Source organism: Chrysemys picta, chromosome 21 (genome assembly GCF_011386835.1).
Source record: "Chrysemys picta bellii isolate R12L10 chromosome 21, ASM1138683v2, whole genome shotgun sequence".
NCBI classification, from domain to species: Eukaryota; Metazoa; Chordata; order Testudines; family Emydidae; genus Chrysemys; species Chrysemys picta.
The window spans coordinates 7,077,041-7,095,944 of record NC_088811.1 but is presented as its reverse complement, the minus strand read 5'-3'; the positions used below and the strand labels follow the sequence as shown (position 1 = coordinate 7,095,944).

The 18,904-nt window shown below is 56.8% G+C and overlaps 1 protein-coding gene across 4 annotated transcripts in view; it reads right to left on the bottom strand.

The window, feature by feature from the left end:
* TMEM240 (transmembrane protein 240) overlaps window positions 1-18,904 on the bottom strand; it is a 35,986-nt gene that overhangs the window by 11,550 nt on the left and 5,532 nt on the right. For all 4 annotated transcript variants that reach the window (XM_065575079.1, XM_065575080.1, XM_065575078.1 and 1 more), the window contains one exon: window positions 1,103-1,311. In XM_065575079.1, coding sequence (XP_065431151.1) covers window positions 1,103-1,311 — 209 coding nt within the window. The remainder of the gene's footprint in view (window positions 1-1,102; window positions 1,312-18,904) is intronic.

The window sequence follows — 18,904 nt, the reverse complement described above, 5'->3', positions numbered from 1 at the left end:
CATCAACTGGCATTTAGAGAGTGTAATTTACACAGACACTGATTAGACGGTAGGATTTCAAGTCGCCTTTTGTTATTTTTATTCCATTTTCTCCGTTTCTTTTCCAGTCACAATACCAGGGAAAGCCTGTGCTGGGAAACCATGGGACTAGAGAAAGGGGGGTTTGAACCTTCCCTCTGCGCATCTGGGGCTGGCTGCTGCCAGAGACAGGTTGCTAGACTTGATGGGCCACAGGTTTGATGCAGCGTGGGAACTCCTATGTTCCTATTGCTCCTGCTCTTGGCTAAAAGTGGCGTCCGGCCCACCCAGTCCCCCCTGACTGCTGCCATTGCCAACCGGAGATTCCCCAGCATGCACAGCACAAAGGACCACATCTGGAACAATGCTGATCAACTAGCGAAGCTTCAAGACCGGGGGTGTGTGGGGGGGTGAGAATCTCATCGCATCCCCACTAGTATACATGGACATTTAATTTCCCCCTGCCGCCAACATCAACTTCCCACCGCAAGTTGATGGCTCGCTGTAAATATATACACAGAAATCTTTACACACATTTAATCTTTCCATCAAATTCCCAGAATGCCACAAATTTACCCAGCCAAGGTGGGGGAGGGAATATCTTTTATTGGACCAACTTCTGTTGGTGAGAAAGACAGGAAGAGCCCAGCATAAGCTCGAAAGCTCGTCTCTCTCACCAACAGAAGTTGGATATTAATTACCTCATCCACCTTGAATCTCTGAGATCCTGCGACCCACACGGCAACAACCACGCTGCATACAACACATTGACCCGTGCAAACAATACGACTTTCCACATACATTTCGTTCTCCAGCAAACACCCCTTTGCTCCATCATGCGTTCACGGGTAAATCCCACTTTCCCTCATGGTACCATGGACGTTCATGTAAATATTTACAGGTAAAGTTCACTTTGTATGCAGAGAGCTGGAATTCAGCCAAACAAGCCTGTGACAAATTGATCAAACATACAAACCCTCTGAAAAGAATATTAAACCCCCCAAACCCTGAACAACAACTCAAACTTCCTTTGATGAGCCAAAGGACTCCGGCAGGGGTGGGGAGCTCGCAAGGAGGCACTTACCGTACCGTCGGCTGGTCCTCCAGGCTCGCACAGCATAATGGAGAACTCCATCCATCCACACCAGAAACCAGCTTATACAAAAGCCCAGCAAAAGTCCCAACATCAGATCAATCTCCTGCTTGGTGACATTGTCAGTCACAAAGTAATTCTCCGAGGAATCCACCACCGACTGGTCCCCGTCGTATGGAATAACATAATGTACATGATGCCTGTTGCAGGGAGGGGGACATAAAAGGGAGAAGCATCAGCAGATGATAGTAGAAAACATGCGCCATTCATCAGCCCCTATGCGGCAAGGGGGCAAGTCAAGCACTTTTTGTCTTAGTGGGAACAGAAGTGTTTTCACAGAGTTTATTTTTAATGTCACCGGAGGCAGGATTTTAGGGAAGGAGGTCCAGTAGCGTGAGCACAGGGAATCAAGAACTCACGTTCCCGTTCTGAGACTGAGCGTTGGCCTCTCTGGCACGCTTCCTGGGCATCGCCTTCTCTCTCAAAGGGCCAGTAAGAAACCCTTTCTTTAATAACTTCCAGGTCCCGTTATCAGGTGACCCCCCAATCAGCCTCATCAGGTGATCCAGTGCTTAGCTAGCAGCACACCTGGCAGACTGGTTCTTCTGGAGGGGAGGGGAGCCAATTCTTTCTCCAAGCGGGCTTCCATGTGCATCGAGGAACATGAAAGTTTAACGACTCTCTGCTGTTAGCCCTGTGTCACCACCCCTTGGGCTTTCAGTCCGACACGGAGGTAAAACGACACCAGAGAAAGCAGACAAGCCCCAGACGGAAAATGGAGTGTGCAGTCTGACAGATACACCCAGCGTCCCCAGTGTCAAACAGGATAGAAAGAGTTCTCAAATTGTCACACCAGCCTAGAACTGGCCAGCCCGGAGCACACTGGCCCATGGCAAACACTCAGAGTCCAGCTAAGCCACTTCCTGCAGCACAGCATGGAAAAGCTTTTCATAGTCTCTGAACTTACCCAGGCAGTGAAACCTGAGACCTCTCAAGATACCTCGTCCCAACAGCCCATCTGCACAGAGATTGCCCACAGGCCGGTTGGCTCCAGCTGGGGAGGTGTTTTCTGGGACATGGAGCCCTGGGAGCTGGCCTGAGACCCAGCACACTCATCTCACCCCACGCCAACCCATCAGATGGCAATAGCGCCGAGTCCCCACTCAGCTGAGCCGAAGGCTCCAGCCAGCCCCTCCAGCCAAGGGGACTGGCACAGACTCCAGCCAACAAGAACCTGGGCAGCAGAGCCAGCAGGGATGCTTCTGTATCAGAGCCGTTGAGTCAGGAAGCGCAGTGCCTCTCCCCGGAGCGAGGGCTGGGAGTTATCACAGGCTTCAGGCCCCCAGATCCACCCCACCCCCAACCCGAGGCAGCAGAGCATCCCCTCCTGCCCTACCCCATGAGGGGCTCCCCCACTCCTTGCTCTCTCTGCTGCTCCAGAGCAAGCACGGGATGCTTGGGTTGGTTGGTGTGTGCGGTGGGATCCCCATATGCTACAGCCTGGCACCAGGAGAGAAAGGTTAGAACATGAACTTGCTGAAAGACTAAGGAGCCCAGAGGCTCAGGAGAGTTACGTCCAGGAAACTGGGGCAAGGACTGGAGAGAAGAAGAAAGGGCAGCCAGGGATGAGCTATGGGAAGACAAGAGAGATGGAGAAAGGGGGCCTAGGGAGCTCTAGAGTCCCCCAATGTTGCTCAATTTCTCCCCGGTGAGGGGAGCTGCTCCGGCGTGGGCTGTCACTGCTGCTGGCAGCCAATCAGTGGCTGGGAAGAGTGCTTGGTAACCACCACCAAGTGCCCATCAACGTCACAGTAGCCTGCAGCAGGTCACTGCAGAAACCTGGTCGCTGCAGCCCAGCCGGGGCTCCCAGCGCAGGGCACAGCAGCAGCTCAGACACCCCTCTCCTTGACCCACCCCCCACCAGCATCAGACCCGCTTCCCTTCCTCTGGGCCCGTCACCCCAGCCTCGAGCCAATATTCCCCGGGGAAATCAGTCGCTGGAGGCCTCTGAATATGCATGAGGAGCAGGCTGCTGCATAATCACGCCTGAGAAACGTCCAAATATTTACACAAACAAACCGCGGCTCAGAGGAACCTTCTGAAAACAGCCGTCAGCTCAGCAATCGCTGAACGGGGGCCCCCGGGGAACGGCGCCAGGGTACCGCAGAGCAGGGTTACCGGGGGCCAGTCTGTTCCCAGGTCCGACCCCAGGGAGCAGCTACTGAGCCCTTCTCACTCCCATCCGCCCCACCTCAGGGGTGAGACAGTGACCAGTCCGGTTACCCCGTCGCTGCTCGAAGCTGCCACCTCCTTTCAAGGACTCCCGGATGCTGAGAGGGGGCCCAGAGGCAGCCGGGGGAAGAGGCCGCCCCAGCTAGCAGGAACTCTCAAGGTGACTGTGCCCTCCGAGCCGCAGGCCCGGCTTACAAGTCCGGCTCGCTAGCCTCTTTTGCCTTTGCTTTTTGTTCCGGCCCCGCCAACGCAGCGTGAGAATCTCCCTCGCTGGGCACAAGGGCAACCCCCAACAGCTACCAACACTGGGGAGCGAGGACGTGTGACGGGTCGGGGGTCTCCCTCATCGAGGAGGCTCCATTCTGGGCAAACACAAGACTAGCGGCTGTTTGGCCCTGGGGTCTCTATACCAGTGGCAGGGGCTGGATTAGCTGGTGGAACACTGATGTTCCCAATGTACACAGCTCAGTTTTATCCCCCCCGCCCCAAGAAAAACTCTGCGGGGTTCTGTGCTTATCTCCTTGCCGTTGTACCCCCAGCAGCCAGGAATAAGGTCATCAGCTGTATAGGCACTTGTGTCTTAAAACTTCAACGGAAGCAGGAGCCCCCTAGGTACACAGAGTCCCATTAAAATGCAGGTACCTCTGGGGTGGAGCCTGCCTTCCTCTGCCCCCAAGACATCACAGACACAGCCTACTCAAGGAAAGAGCCACCAGATCTTCAATAGCCACCAAGAGCCTGGGCTTGGGACGTTGCTTCTGGTGGAAACAGGCATTCAGCGCTTCAAGGGACACACACGTGTGCACATACAGCTGGGGCGAGTACGCGTGTACTTAGCTTAGAAATAAATTCTCAGGTGAGAATGAGCTGACTCAGCCTCCCATGAGCTGCAGGCATTTCCTTTGCCACCCAAGAGCCACCCGGCCTAGGTCAGAGCCTGCCTTCTCCCACCGCACCGTCAGTCAGAGGGAAGGCGAGCGGCTGCCTCTTTCACGTCCCCTCTGGTATGGGCGAGGCGAGATGCCCTGTGCAAACTGCACTCACTGAGACTGACGCCAAACCTCAACAAGACTTGAGCAGAAGAATTCTCTTGCACAACCATTGGAGGGAACTCTACCTGCAGGGGGCAGCACTGAGCATTTTCCACTCTATTTGCATTTGCGGTTCTTCTTCCGTTTCAGCCAAAAATGAGATTTCATCTAGTTCTGAGAGCCCAAACTCAGAGGAGCTGCCACTGTATCTGTTGATAGGCAGATCCTGTTGAATCCTCAAAGGCATCTAAACCATAGATTACAATGACACTAGCAGGTAGGTTTCTCTTGGGAGAGTCATCCGCAGGGATCCTAAGTGCCTTACAGATTACATACATGCCCCATCCACCTGAAATCACTTCATGCACCACCAAAATGCAGCCACCTCTGGGGTGGAACACAGCAATTGCTTAACAGCACTCAGCAACACCATGCAACAATTATTATTTGTAATATAATAGCACCTAGGGGTCCTAATCAGAAACAGGAATCCTCTGTGCTAAGCGTTGAGCCAATAAAAAGTATGGAGAGGGGGCGAGATTTAAGGAGGCAAAATTGCACCATGGAGTTGACATTCAGCAGGGTTAATACCTGGCTTCTAAAGTGCCAGAAATCCTAGGTGGCGGGGACCTCAGTTGTACGTCTCCTCTGAAAGACAAGCCATCCAGCACCAGCGCCCCCAGAAAGTCATGCCGCAGTGCCGATTCAGTCCACCTTGAATGCCCAGTGCTTGGCATTTGAATTGCGATCGCTAAAACCCAGGCAGTTTTTTTTAAACACCGGAGGTTTATCAGAGGAACAGTGTGCGGTGGAGATAACATTGATTACTGCCGCGCACCGGGCTGTGGGGCTCTACACCACGCTTCCTTGCCAGGAACGGTTCTAGAGATACCATCACGTTCCCTTTGTCCGGCACAAAGGGCCAAGTCTCACTGCTAATTCACAGGTTGGGGGGTTTATTACAAATTGGATCAAACCCCGGTGGGAGGTGGGGAACCTGCTGAAGTTTCCATTCTAGCCTCAGTTGTCGGGGACTCTGGCGGTATCGTTCACGAGACATTGATACGTGAGCACAGAGAGCTATTAATAGAACAAAGGTCCAGGGGCCCTGCTGAATGAAACGGGAGTTTTATAACGGAACGGGGATGAGACGGCTCAAGGGGGGTGGGGGATGGAGAACGTCTCCTGCAGATCCGAATCCAGCCCAGTGACCACAGGCTGGTACCCGTGTGATGGATGCGAAATAAGTGTGGAGAGTCACATACAGGGGCGGACGACATAGGGGCTTCTCCCACCCCTATGCTGGGGCTGATCAGGCCCCCAGCACAAATAGGAACGGGACCCAGGGCAGGTTTGCTACTGGGGGCTAACTGGGAGGAAGGAATGCCCGCGCCATGCCCTGTGTGCCAGGGGCTTCTGTGGTGGGAGGAGGGCATGCAGTCTGAGCTTGCTGGGGAGGCCCCGTACACTGGCGGTGATTTACAATGGCTTCACCGGTGTACACTGGCCACAGGGTGATCCCACATCCCTCGGCCGTCGAGCACTGTGGGGAGAGGTGCCCTGGCCAGAGGAGGAAGCAGCCATGCAACCGGCTCCCGTGTTAGCAGGCTCTGCAGGGGGAGGTGCCCTGTAGGGCAGGCGGAGACGCCTTGCCTGGGCCTTGCGGGGGAGCCAGCACCGACTGCAGTCAGAAACCAGAGCTCAAGGCCCAGCAATAGAGAGACAGCTACGGCGGCACCCAGCGTATCCCAGCCCTTCGGAGCTCCGGGGAGAGGTTCAGTTGGGCAAACCTCTTCTCTCGACATGTCTGGCTCCTACCTGCTGGTGCTGCAAACCTACAGCCAGCGATCGTCCCGCCAACATCCCTGGGGACAGATTAACACTCCCTCTGTGTGACGGATTCAGTCACAGAGACCCCCTTGGGACTGGCACCTGATGTGCTGAGATTACCTCTGAGCCTGTTTTCCCTGCCAGCTTGGGACTCCAGAACCCTGCCTTGTGGAGCCAGACACGCTAGCCTGCTGCAACACAGACCCAGGTCTGGTCCATGCCCCCAAAGCTGCACACTAAACTGAAAACAGCTCAGCAAGAACTCCTGTCTCCAGCACCCAGACCCCAAACCCCAAATAAATCTGTTTTACTCTGTAGAAAGCTTATACAGGGTAAACTCAAATTGTCCACCCTCTAGAACACTGATAGAGAGATATGCACAACTGTTTGCTCCCCCAAGTATTAATCACTTACTCGGGGCTAATTAATAAACAAAAGTGATTTTATTAAGTATAAAAAGTAGGATTTAAGTGGTTCCAAGTAATAACAGACAGAACAAAGTAAATTACCAAGCAAAATAAAACAAAACACGGAAGTCTAAGCCTAATACGTTAAGAACCTGTTTACAAGTAAAATCTCACTCTCAGAGGTGTTCCAATAAGCTTCTTTCACAGACTAGACTCCATTCTAGTCTGGGCCCAATCCTTTCCCCTGGTACAGTCCTTGTTGGTTCCAGCTCAAGAGGGAACTCCGGATTTCTTATGACTGGCTGCCCTTTGTTCTGTTCCACCCCCTTTTATAGCTTTGGCACAAGGAGGGAATCCTTTGTCTCTGAGTCCCCACCCCTCCTTCTAAATGGAAAAGCACCAGGTTTAAGATGGATTCCATTATCATGTGACATGGTCACATGTCCTGTGAGACCCCCTAGTCTCCATTCTTCCAAGGCTGGCTGACATGTACCCAGGAAGTTTTGCAAGTAAACAGAGCCATTCGTAACCATTTGTCCTAGGTGATGGGAGCCATCAAGATTCCAAACCACCATTAATGGCCCACACTTTGCATAATTACAATAGGCCCTCAGAGTTATGCTGCATATTCCTAGTTTTAGATACAAGAATGATACATTCATACAAATAGGATGAACACACTCAGTAGATTATAAGCTTTGTAATGATACCTTACAAGAGACCTTTTGCATGAAGCATGTTCCAGTTACATTATATTCACACGCATTAGCATATTTCCACAAAACATATGGAGTGCAACGTCACACTCTGGGCCCTTTCTGGCACAAGGGGAATGAACTAGTATTTGGAGCCAGACAGCGCGGCCCCCTGGGGAACAGGGCAGCAACCTCTACTGCCTAGAGAAGGGGCTTGGGAGCCAGGACTCCTGTGTTCAGCCACTGACTTGCAGCATGGCCTAATTTTTCCAAGAGTGGCTTCTGAAGTCATCCAGTTCTTAGAAGCTGCAGGCGGCCCAGCCCCCTTGTGGGCTGCCCCAAGGTTTCACAGACTGGACTCACCTGGGACTTGAGAGGGGTTGGATACGGCCAGGCCCACGCCAAGCTCACCGTGAGCGACCTGTGCCTTGGAGCAGCTCGGCACCACTCGGCGAGGGTCGGCCGGGAAAGGCGGCTCGCTCAGCAGAGGCTGTGCTTTCGGAGCAGGGCGTCCCGGGGACTCTCCTGGCACTCACAAAGGCAAAGCTTTCAGGCCTGGAAACAGGCACTTCACCTTCCCCACATCCCGTACAGCAGCAGTGGCTGTGTCGGTCTCTCCACATGCCACTTACAGCACACAGGCATCACCGACACGGCTGCAGCGAAAGAGCCAGGGACTGGTGTCCATTGGCTGCTGGCCCAGTGGCTAGTACAGCCCCGCAGCCACTAAAAAGGAAACTCTCCCTGCAGCGGATGCAGGGCAGGAGCTTTAAGGACAAGGGCAAGGAGCTGGCATTGGACACAGGCAAACAAGAGAACGGTGCTTGGTGAGTGAATCACAGGTGGGGCCAAACTCAGAGCAGGGTGGAAACAGCAGTGCTGGAGGGTGAAGGTATGGGCTGAGGGGCGGGATCCTAACAGGAGAAGAACCAACAACAGGGGATAGGCAGGCTGAAGACGTAAGGGAGTCAGGCCCCCCCATCCTCCTGCTGCGAGATGCCTCCCTTGGCAAGGGCACGTCCTGGGCACCTCCTGACACTAGCTTCTGCGCATGTGCACGAGAGCACACGCGCCTGGCATGTGATTCCCACAGCTCAGGGAATGTCCCCAGGCGCAGAGCCTGGGAGCCGCACTCTTTACACCTGGGGTGAGGAAAGGCGAGCAGAGGCCGTTGAGTGGCTCACTCGCCCAGGAGGCTGGGAGGACGGCCCCATCTACCCCTTAGAAAGGCTGGCTCAGAAATGGCTCTCGTGACCTCTCTCCGGGTCAGACAGGCCTCCATGTCTCCTCCTGCCTTCCCCTGGCTACAGGGCAGGGTCTCTTCAATAAGGTGCTGTCTAGGAGACGGGTCATTTGTTCCGGATGAGCCAATAGCCAAACTTTCCGAGTCACGAACTAAACATCCCTTTTTTTGCCATGCTTTAAGAGACCTCACCCTGGCAAAGCAAACAGGTCTTTTAAAAAGACACCGTCAGGTCCTGTCCAGATCTCTTAAAAGGTGAATTGACAAAGCTTTGGAAAATAAATCAAGGTCCAGTTCCTGGTCATTAAAGATCCATTAGCAGTTTTTACAACAGATCCAGGCCAAATTCCAGTTTAGCGAATTACATCCAGCCTCAACCACTGGCCCTGCACTTTCCCCTGGATGCAGCATTCTTCTCCATTACCTTTCCTAAGCAATTGCTGTGATCTGTTAGAGAGCTGCCATGTCCCACCCCCAGAGGTGGCTGCATTCCAGTGGTAGGTGAAAGACCCCTCCATGTAGAGCTGTAGAAAGCTTCAGGGCTGGACCGTACTATAGACACGGAAGGTCAGCTCATTGCCAGCCGGGGTGATTCTGAAATGGGTTAAAAGGTAGATCTCCCAACATTCTTGGCTCCCATTTAAGCACCTAAATTGGCAAAAATAAAAAAATCCGACCCTAAAACCCAGCCCCACACCTTTGTGGTTGAGCCGGTCTCACTCCTCCAGCATCGTCACTGATTTTCGAAGCACGCTGGGGTTCCCCCGTGAAAGATGGGGTCGAATAAACGGGGACACAGTGAGGCTTGAGTGAAGCCCTGAACCGGGAGAGCTTCACCGAAGCGGCTGGTGCTTTCTCTTCAAAGCTGTGCGAGAAGCCGGCGTGCAGACAAGCTCAAAGGTTCCTTCCGGTGACCTTGTCTACTTGGGCCTCCCTCTGAATCTCGTAGCCGCTGGTGCGGCTGGCTGCATGCAGCTGGGGAGAACTTCAGCAAAACCATATTGATCTGTTCATTTACATGCCATGAAACTGTCAGTGTCTTTTCATTCTCCTCCCCAGCAGGGACGTCAGCACAGTCTGACGCCTCGGCTCCACCATCCTTTCGGAGGCCTGCGTGGCAATCACGTCACGCCCCCTGGCTCCGGGCTGCAGTGGCTGCGATAGTGCGGTGAGAGCCCATCCCCGCGCCCAAACCTGGGCTGTCCGACTCCGGCGCTGCAGCAGGACAGAAGGAAGCTGCAGGGGCTTTGGTTGGCCGCTTTCAATCCTGTGGCACGAAAACACGCCCGCGACAGCAACAAAACACCCCTGCAGCATCACGGCACGGGAGGGCTCGCCCTGCAGATCTGCATCATTCGCCTTCAGGGCCGGCCAAACTGCTGAGAAACGACTGCCCCAGGGCCCTGCCGAGGTCAGCTGAGGGACCAGGACAGGAGTCCCCACTTCCAATCTCCGCTCTGCCTCACTATGCCACCATGGGCCAGGCACTCACGTTCCCCCCACTCCCACCCCGTGTGTAACTAACGGGCCTGGCATGTCGCTGCCTCGCCCCCCGGGCAGCGATTCACAGCATGCCACGTGGCGTGCCCAGCTGGAACAGGGGCATCTCCCAGCCACTTGACCCAGGGCACACGGCTCCACAAGGCCCCAGGGGACAGAGACTCAGCAGCCGACAGGGGCCCGAGGGAGCAAGGCAGTGCTGTCACCCCCATTTGCAGGTGGGCAATGGAGGTAGAGAGAGAGGACATGTCTTCCCCAAGGGCACAGTGGGAGGAGGTAGCCAGGCTGGGAGCTGATCTCCTGAATCCCAGCCCAGTGCATTAGTCACACAGCTGGCCTTCCTCTCAGACTCAGCCCTTCGGTGCAGAACGGGCCTTGAAACCTTCCCTGCCTCAGGCGCTACAGACGGGCAACGACCAATACGCTGCCCTGTCTCACAGCCGCCACCAGATGGTTCTGCTCCTGTGCCATTGGCTGGCTCGCTGCCCTGGCGATCAGCTGCATCGCCGGGCTGGAGGCTAGCGGGGACAGCGTCACGGGGGCCCCCTGCCCTGCACCTCTCACCCGGGGTTGCCAGGAAGCAGGCCGGGCTCATCCCCAACCCAGAGGGGGGAAAACGAACCACAGAGAGTCCCCATCACAGACTGAACCCAGGAGTCCTGACACCCCAGGCTCCCCTGCCCCGACTATCAGACCCCAAGCCTCGGACGAGAGAGGCCGCGTATAATACCCCATTCCAGGGCCGCTGCACTCAGCATGTCCTCAGGGGGTGACCCACACAGACCTTGACAGTGGGAGCTGGAGCTTGACCTAAATCTCCCGCTCGCAACGCGAACCCTCCTCTTTCGCAGCCCCGATCAGTCCCAGCGCCCCCCACACCGGACGGATGTCGCAGAGTCCCCAGACAGCTCACCACACTGCGCCGTCCCGGCAATCCAAGGCCAGCTCTCCACGGAGCTAGTCATGTCGCCGAGCGCAGCAACGGCCCAGCACCCAGTCCAGCAAGGGGGCCCCCCCTCCAACCCAGCTGAGCCGCACACCCATTGCACAGGAAGCCACAACCCCAGGCCAGGGCTATCCAGCAGCTCACAGCCCCGCTCCTCATGGTGGGAAGGGCAGCGGGCGGGTGTCCTGGAGCCGGGTTCCCCACTGAAGGGCTCTGTGCTCTTTACTATCACACCAGCCCCTTCTTCCACTCCTGCTAGCCCCAGATTAACCCTTCGGGCACTAGACAGCAGCAGGACGCTGTTGCATCCCATCGCAGCCTTGGCTGGTGCCAAGCGACCCACTGGCTGCTGGGGCCAGAAGAGAACAGCCACCTCGCTCCTGCCAGGAGCCGCCTGCCGCCTGGGCGCTGAACAGAACGCAGACGCTGCCCAGTTACTGGGCGGCTTTCCCAGGAAGGGGGTGTCACTCTAGGACAGCAGGCATTTCCCCAGCACGGCTGCCCCCTGTTTGCCCACGGCTCTGTGTATCCGGGGATGGAGCCCAGCTGCCACGTCTGTGCTGGTGACGGACACTTCTCGCTACTTGATTGTTATCCAAAGCTCCAAGCCCCGAATCTGAGACGGGTCTCCCCAGGCCGGTATCTCCCAACCAGGATGGGGCCACAGTGATTAACGGCCCCCTGAACATCACAACCTGGCTAGAGATGGGTCGGAGCCACATTAGATCCCAGATTTCAAACCCCTGGCGCTGGGGGGAGGTTTGACCCGTTTGGGAGCCGTGGCCCCAGCTGGGAAATGCGGACCCAGGTTCTGACTCTGGAAACTCCTCCCCAACGTCCAGGGAGCTGGGAGCCAGGGCTCTCACTCGGCTCCACCTCCACGCACAGGGGCTATGGAGACACAACTACATTAACTAGTGCAGGGGGGTGAGCACTTCCTCCGGCATGGGCTTCCCTGGGCCAGGGATACAGAGCCCTTCCCTTCCCCCCTCCTGAGATCCTCTTTCCATCTTCCCCTGCCTAGAGTCAGACTCGGAGCTTCCATCCAGAGATGGCAGCTGGGGACTCGGCTCCACCCTCCCCTGGGCTCTCTGTCCCAGGAGATCTGACTTCTTCTTCTTGTACTGGCATTATCAGGGCAACGTGCCTATTTCAGCTGCCACGTCTCCATTCACCGCAGGGCTAGGTACACATAGACTGACCTACGGGCCCAGCCTTTCCCCACTCCACTGCGCTTCCCAGGGTTTGTTACCAAACTCTGCCAGTATTTCAGCAAAGGGGGACGTTGCCCCGCTCCCTGGGAATCTGAACCCCTATCGCCGCCTGCGCACAGCAAACGTGGCCAGAGCCAGGCTCTGTGCAGACAGGCTGTGCAAAGAGGCACTGTGCAAACTGCCCGCTCCCCCACAGCCCCGTTGCCCCAACCTGCAGCAGCACTGCTGGTCCAGTATGGGGTCCTCACACTGCTCTGCCAATACACCTCCGTCCTGACCCACCCACCCCCTGCTCCTAGCCCTGCACCCCCCACGCCGCTCTGCCAAAGCACCTCCGTCCTGACCCACCCACCCCCTGCTCCTAGTCCTGCACCCCCCACGCCGCTCTGCCAAAGCACCTCCGTCCTGACCCACCCACCCCCTGTTCCTAGTCCTGCACCCCCCACACCGCTCTGCCAAAGCGCCTCCGTCCTGACCCAACCCCCCCTGCTCCTAGTCCTGCACCCCCCACACCGCTCTGCCAAAGCACCTCCATCCTGACCCACCCACCCCCTGCTCCTAGCCCTGCACCCCCCACGCCGCTCTGCCAATGCGCCTCCGTCCTGACCCAACCCCCCTGCTCCTAGCCCTGCACCCCCCACGCCGCTCTGCCAATGCACCTCTGTCCTGACCCAACCCCCCTGCTCCTAGCCCTGCACCCCCCAAGCCGCTCTGCCAAAGCACCTCCGTCCTGACCCACCCGCCTCCTGCTCCTAGCCCTGCACCACCCACGCCGCTCTGCCAATGCGCCTCCGTCCTGACCCAATCCCCCCTGCTCCTAGTCCTGCACCCCCCACACCGCTATGCCAATGCGCCTCCGTCCTGACCCACCCACCCCCTGCTCCTAGCCCTGCACCCCCACGCCGCTCTGCCAATGCACCTCTGTCCTGACCCAACCTCCCCTCCTCCTAGCCCTGCACCCCCCACGCCGCTCTGCCAAAGCACCTCTGTCCTGACCCAACCCCCCCTGCTCCTAGCCCTGCACCCCCCACGCCGCTCTGCCAATGCACCTCTGTCCTCACCCACCCAGTGCACAGCAGGCACATGCCATTAACCCCTGGGTGCCCAGCACTTCATCCATGGCAGCAATTCTCATAGCAACCAGGAGCCTTATTGATGATTATGAATCAGGCCTGACAGTAACACCCTGCTCCGTCTCTCCGTCTAGCTGCTCCGGTGGGGCGAGCGATCCGTGTGTGCAGCGACTGCTCTGCTTCGGGAGCCTGGTAGGCCCACGTGTGCATTTCCCATTGCCGTCTAGACCCACATCCTACGGGTGCCCCGGCTCCTTGGGGCCCAATAGCAGCACTGAGACACTCGACCCAGGCACAAGCTCAGAGCTGGGTTCAGGCCGGGCTGGCCTGGAGATTTATATTAAAGAGACAGGGGGATTTTTCAATACTTCCTATTTTTTGCAGCCCAATTAATGGCATTTTCATTCTATTCTGGAATAAAGCGACCCCTATAGTTTCATGGCCTGCCATGTCCAACAGCGGGGCTCGAACCAGCAACCTGTGCTGCTAAAAGCACAAACCTTTACTGCTTGGGCTACAGGACTCACTCCTTTAGCAGGGCATAGTGGGGGGAAAGCATCTTGCATGGATCAGCCACTAGAGGGGGTCAAAGATCCACACGGAGTATGACCCTGCCAGGGGTGCAAAACAAAGCAAGGCCAAATCCCCGCCCCCTTCTGCACCCACTGGCTGTGCCCCCAGCAGAGTCCACGCCCAGCAGCCAGAGAGACACCTGACAACCAGCCCAGCTCAGCACTTACAGCCAGTGGCCTCCTTTCTGAAACTCCTTCCCCAGTGTCTGCTTCGGGGACTGCTACAGCCAGTCACAGGCACTGCTGTCCCAGTGCTAACCCCAGTGCAGACAGGCAAAGGCCCTAGGTCCAGTTGTTAACCCATGCCCACTGGGTGTGGCACTCTGTCCCCTTCTAGGAGTGGCAGGGCCAGAGACTGACCAACCCACTACACCCTTGGTTCGTTGACCTGGCTCTTTTCACTCAGGCCACTGAGGGTCTTGCCTTTAGATCCCGAGGTCCCAGCGAACAGGTTTGCACAACTACCCAGAGACTGGCCACTTCTGGGGCAAATGGCCAGCGTAGACCAGGCCCAACTGCACCCAGGGCCGCATGGCCTGCGGTGACATGCACGGCGTATCCTGCATTAGGCCAAGGGCCCCGGCAATGCTCTCAGCGGGCACCCCACTGCATCGCCGGAGGGTGTTATTGGCCTTGCCCGAATAGGGCTCAGCGCGCGCCAGGCCCCATCACTGCCACACCACCCACCTCTGCCAACTCCCAGCATCCGCAGCGGGTGCCCAGGTCACGACCGTCTTGCTGCTAATATTGTCACGATGGCTCCCTCCACTCTGCCATGGCTGCTGCCCCAGACCCAGCACAGCCACCGCGGTGCACAGCCGGGGCTGCAACACCTCAGGCTGGGAGAGGTTACACAACTTACCGACGGCCATGCAGCAAGCCAGCAACAGCACGGGACAGAACACACACAGGCTGGCTCCCCCTGGCTTGCCTTGCTCATTGGGCCACACTTCCTTTCCAGAGCCAGGAGCCCCTACCTCCTAGTTTCTTCCACCACTCTCCTCCCACGCACACGTTGACTGAAAAGCAACAGATTTGCCTGGACAGGACTGTGACCTGGGGAGTCCTGTCCAGGAGCGGGTTGGTAGCCTTGGCCGAACCATGGAAAAGGTGCCAAATTCTGAACACAACAGCAAAGGCTCCTCTACAGAGGAAAAATGAATCCGCATTAACTAAAGGTGTGAACGCAAAGTGGATTTGTTAACCGCATTCAACCCCTGTGGGCAGGCTCTCGTTCAGAATGAAGGTGGCCTTGATTTGGTTTAGTTTAATTCACTTTGAAATTACGGCCATTTTAATCCTGAATGAGAGCCTCCCCGCAGGGGTTGAATGCGGTTTAACTAATGCACTTGAAAAGTTAATTTGGATTAATTTTCCCGAAGGTCCCCGTGTAGACAAGCCCTAAGTGTCCTTCCCAACTGCAGAACTAAGGCTGGGAGGAAAGCAACACCAGCAATGTCAACCTTGTGCCCACTGCCAGTGAGAAAGGAGCTGCCCTGAGGCTCCCAGAGCTGCAGCCAGGAACCAAGGGCTTCCTGCCAGGATGAGGGACAGGTTCCAATGGGCCCCCGGGAAGTGCGGTTTTGCACCATGAAGTGACTATGGAAAAACAGCACCTGCTATCCCAGAGCCACTCATGACCGCGCCAGGCGTGTTCCCAGCCAGCCCCACCAAGCTGAGTGATGAGCAGAAGCCATTACTCCTCTGCCATCAGCCCAGCACTGGGAGAGGGCGCGGGGACCTAGCCCGGCTCGTGCATAGCCAGAAGGACTGGATTACACCCGTGCTACCCCCTGGCTGCCACTCCCACGCTAAACACGGCAGGGCTGCCCAGGGTCCCCTAGGGGCAGCTGGACCTTCCTGACTAACGGCAGCACCGGAGAAGGAAAGAGCCCGGCGTGGTGCCCAGGGCCCCCCTGGCTGCAGTTCAGGGGAAGCCTGCTTAGCTGAGCGCCTGCTCTCTATAGTCAGTCCGTGAGCCCTGCGAGCCTGTTTGAAAGCGAACGCTCAGGGTGGACTGGGTGCTGGCGCTGCCCAGAGCGGGAGGTCAGAGAGAGGCCTGCTGGCGGCGCAGTGATCCTCAGCCCCGCCGGCTGGCCAGTCGATGCCAGGCAGGGAAGATGTGCCCAAAGAGCTGCAGATCTCAGGCCTTGGGTGCAGAGCTTGAGGGACGAGGCGCATGGCGGGTAATGAGTGAAATTTCCTGCTCTGGACTCTTCTCATACAGGCCTCCTACCCCCGCTCCCTGGGTGCCAGGCAGGGTGGCAGGGCCCCCCTCTGGCTGGCTTTTCCCTCCCTGCATTGGGAGCACTGTCTCAGCCCCAATTCAGCCCTGTCTAGGGCAGCAGGACCTGCAGCTTCTCTCCAGAACCCCGAGTGTCCGTCTGGGACTCCAGCGGGCGAGGCCGCTCTCCCGAACGCACCTCTGCCACACTCAGAGTCACGAGGGCCCTGCACTGGGGTCTGGAGCCATCCGGCCTGGTTCCCTCTCCCTTCTCATCATCTGAGTGCATCGGAGACACTCCGTGCAGGCGTCAGTGACGACCCAAGGTCACGAGGATCCCAGCACATCATCGTGCGCGGCCGACCAGACACCATCACAGGGCTGCAGGGGAAACCCGCGGCTTTTCCCCTTCCCCATGGCTCCTCGGCTATCGGGGGAGAAGGGCACAGTCAACAGCAACGTAATCAAGCGTCCTGCCTATTCCCAACCGTGTCCGTCCCGCTCGGCATTCTGTGCCAGAGCGACAGCCCCGCTTGGCAGCCGGCTGGGTTTGTGCTGGTTACCCGAGGATCTTGGAGAAACCCTTAGAAACCCACCCCAAAAGCCCTGCCATCTCCCCGCTGTAAAGTGCATTGCTCCAATGCAACGCTGCAGATCCAAGGGAACCATCCGGGAGTGATTTTTTAATTCCCCCTTCCCCGGTATCTGGCACTGGTGCGACCGCGGTTGGAATGTGGCGTCCAGTTCCGGCGCCCACAATTCAAGAGGGAGGTTGATAAATTGGAGTGGGTTCAGGGAAGAGCCATGGGAATGATTAAAGGATTAGAAAACCTGCTGTACAGTGACAGACTGAAGGAGCTCAGGTAGATGAGCAAAGAGAAGGTTTAGGAGTGACTTGAGCACGGTCTGTAAGCAGGGAATGGCTATCGGATAACAGAGGGCTCTTCAACCTAGTAGACACAGGTCTAACAAGATCCAATGGCTGGAAGTTGAAGATGGACAAATTCAGACAGGAAATAAGGTGCAAATGCTTAATTAATAGGGGAATTAACCACTGGAACAAGGTCCCGAGGGTTGTGGGGGATTCTCCATCCCAGGCACTTTTTAAAATCAAGGGGGGGAAGAATTCAAAATTCAAAGAGGAATGAATTCAGGGATGCCCTATGCTACGTGCTCTGCAGGAAGGCAGACCAGATGATCACAAGAATCCCTTCTGGCCATATAAGCTATAAATCTATTCCCGCTTCCACACACCCCCACCCCACCCTGTCTGAACACCCAAACCGAACAGCTCCCTCTCTAGGCCTCCGCTGCACAACGGGGTCGAACTGTATTTGCCATCCCTCCACTCAAGCCTGACCCCCGGCGCTATCCGCTGGAAGAAGAACCCTTGCCATCCTTTCCAGCGTGGTCACAGCCCATCGGTGTAGACCGGCCCTGGAGATTGTACCAGAGATTCCACCCCCGCCCCCGCAACAGTTTGCAAGCAAGGTTATTGTAACCATGCGGGATGGCTCAGCCCCCCACCCCAGACAGGCTGCGAGCCCCAGCGAATACCAGGTGATAACCCCGCCGTTGGGAAGCTGCTATCACACCCCTGGCAATAGGACCAGCTAAAGGGCTTTCCTTCAGCAGCCTTCTGCCTGCCACCCCTGCCACCCTGCTGACACACAGCTTGGGGGGGCCTCTAATCCCAGGGACAACGTGCAACATGAGCTGCTCTTGGGCATCTTCTAGCGGCGGTTGCCTGGCACTGCTTAACCGCCGCTCAAAAAAAAAAACCCCAACCATTCGAACCCTGACCTCGGTAGGAAGTTAGAGGCAAATGGAGGGTAACCCCTAAGCCATGCACTCGATGAACCTGGCTCCAATTCCCTGACATGCCCGGTCCGGCCTCATATTCCCTGGTACCATCACGGCCCCTATTATTCGTACAGCACCATAAACAACACGATGCCGAAGAGACCATGCAAGAAAGGAGTGAGCTCACTCCGACACTGCGCAGGCCAGCAGCTGAGGCCCGAGGAGGAGAGACCTCAGCCGTGGTGGGGGCAGCATAGCAAAGATTCACTGACGCGGGGTTTTTAGCGGGGGGGGGGGCGGAGGAGGCGGCTCTGCACACGGGAAGCGAGTGGCTGCCCTCGCGATACGGGGCAGCATGCAGAGACGGCGCGGAGCCGTGGGTGGGCAATGGAAGGAGAGGGTTGCAAACGCCATGCACAGAGCTCTGGGGCAGTTCTGTGGGCAGAGGATTTAACAGATCCAGCCCAAAGGGGGCAGGGGGAAAGAGAGGATGAGGCGGAACATCAAGAGTGAGGGGTCGAGGGGGGACAGGATGAGCAGAGATGGGGAAGGGTCTTGAAGGGGGGGATGAAAAGGGCCTAGGTACGCACACATTCAGGGAGCAGGGAAGAGGTGACCAAAACAGGATGAAAAACATTAACATAAAAGCTAAATCTTCCTCCTCCCCCAGCCCCCAAGGGATGCCGTTCTGGAACACAAAGCCCCTGCAGTCCCACCTTTGATGGAGTTGGGGGGTTGAGGATGGAGGCGGAGTTTACAGAGGACTTAGCAAACCCCACAGATTCCAAGCAACAGCCGAGGCACCCTCCGCAGAGCCAGGCAGAACATGCTTCCCAGTTCTGTACCTTTGCATGATTGACATTAACGAGCCTTGCGCTGCCAGGGGGTGCCCACTGCAACGGCTCACGGGGCTTCTTGCCACCGCTATACCAGAGCCAGACACCAACCCGGATGCCTGGATTCAGGGTCTGTGCTCACAGCTTACTGCTGCGGGGGGCTTGAGAACAGAGTACAGAGAGACTA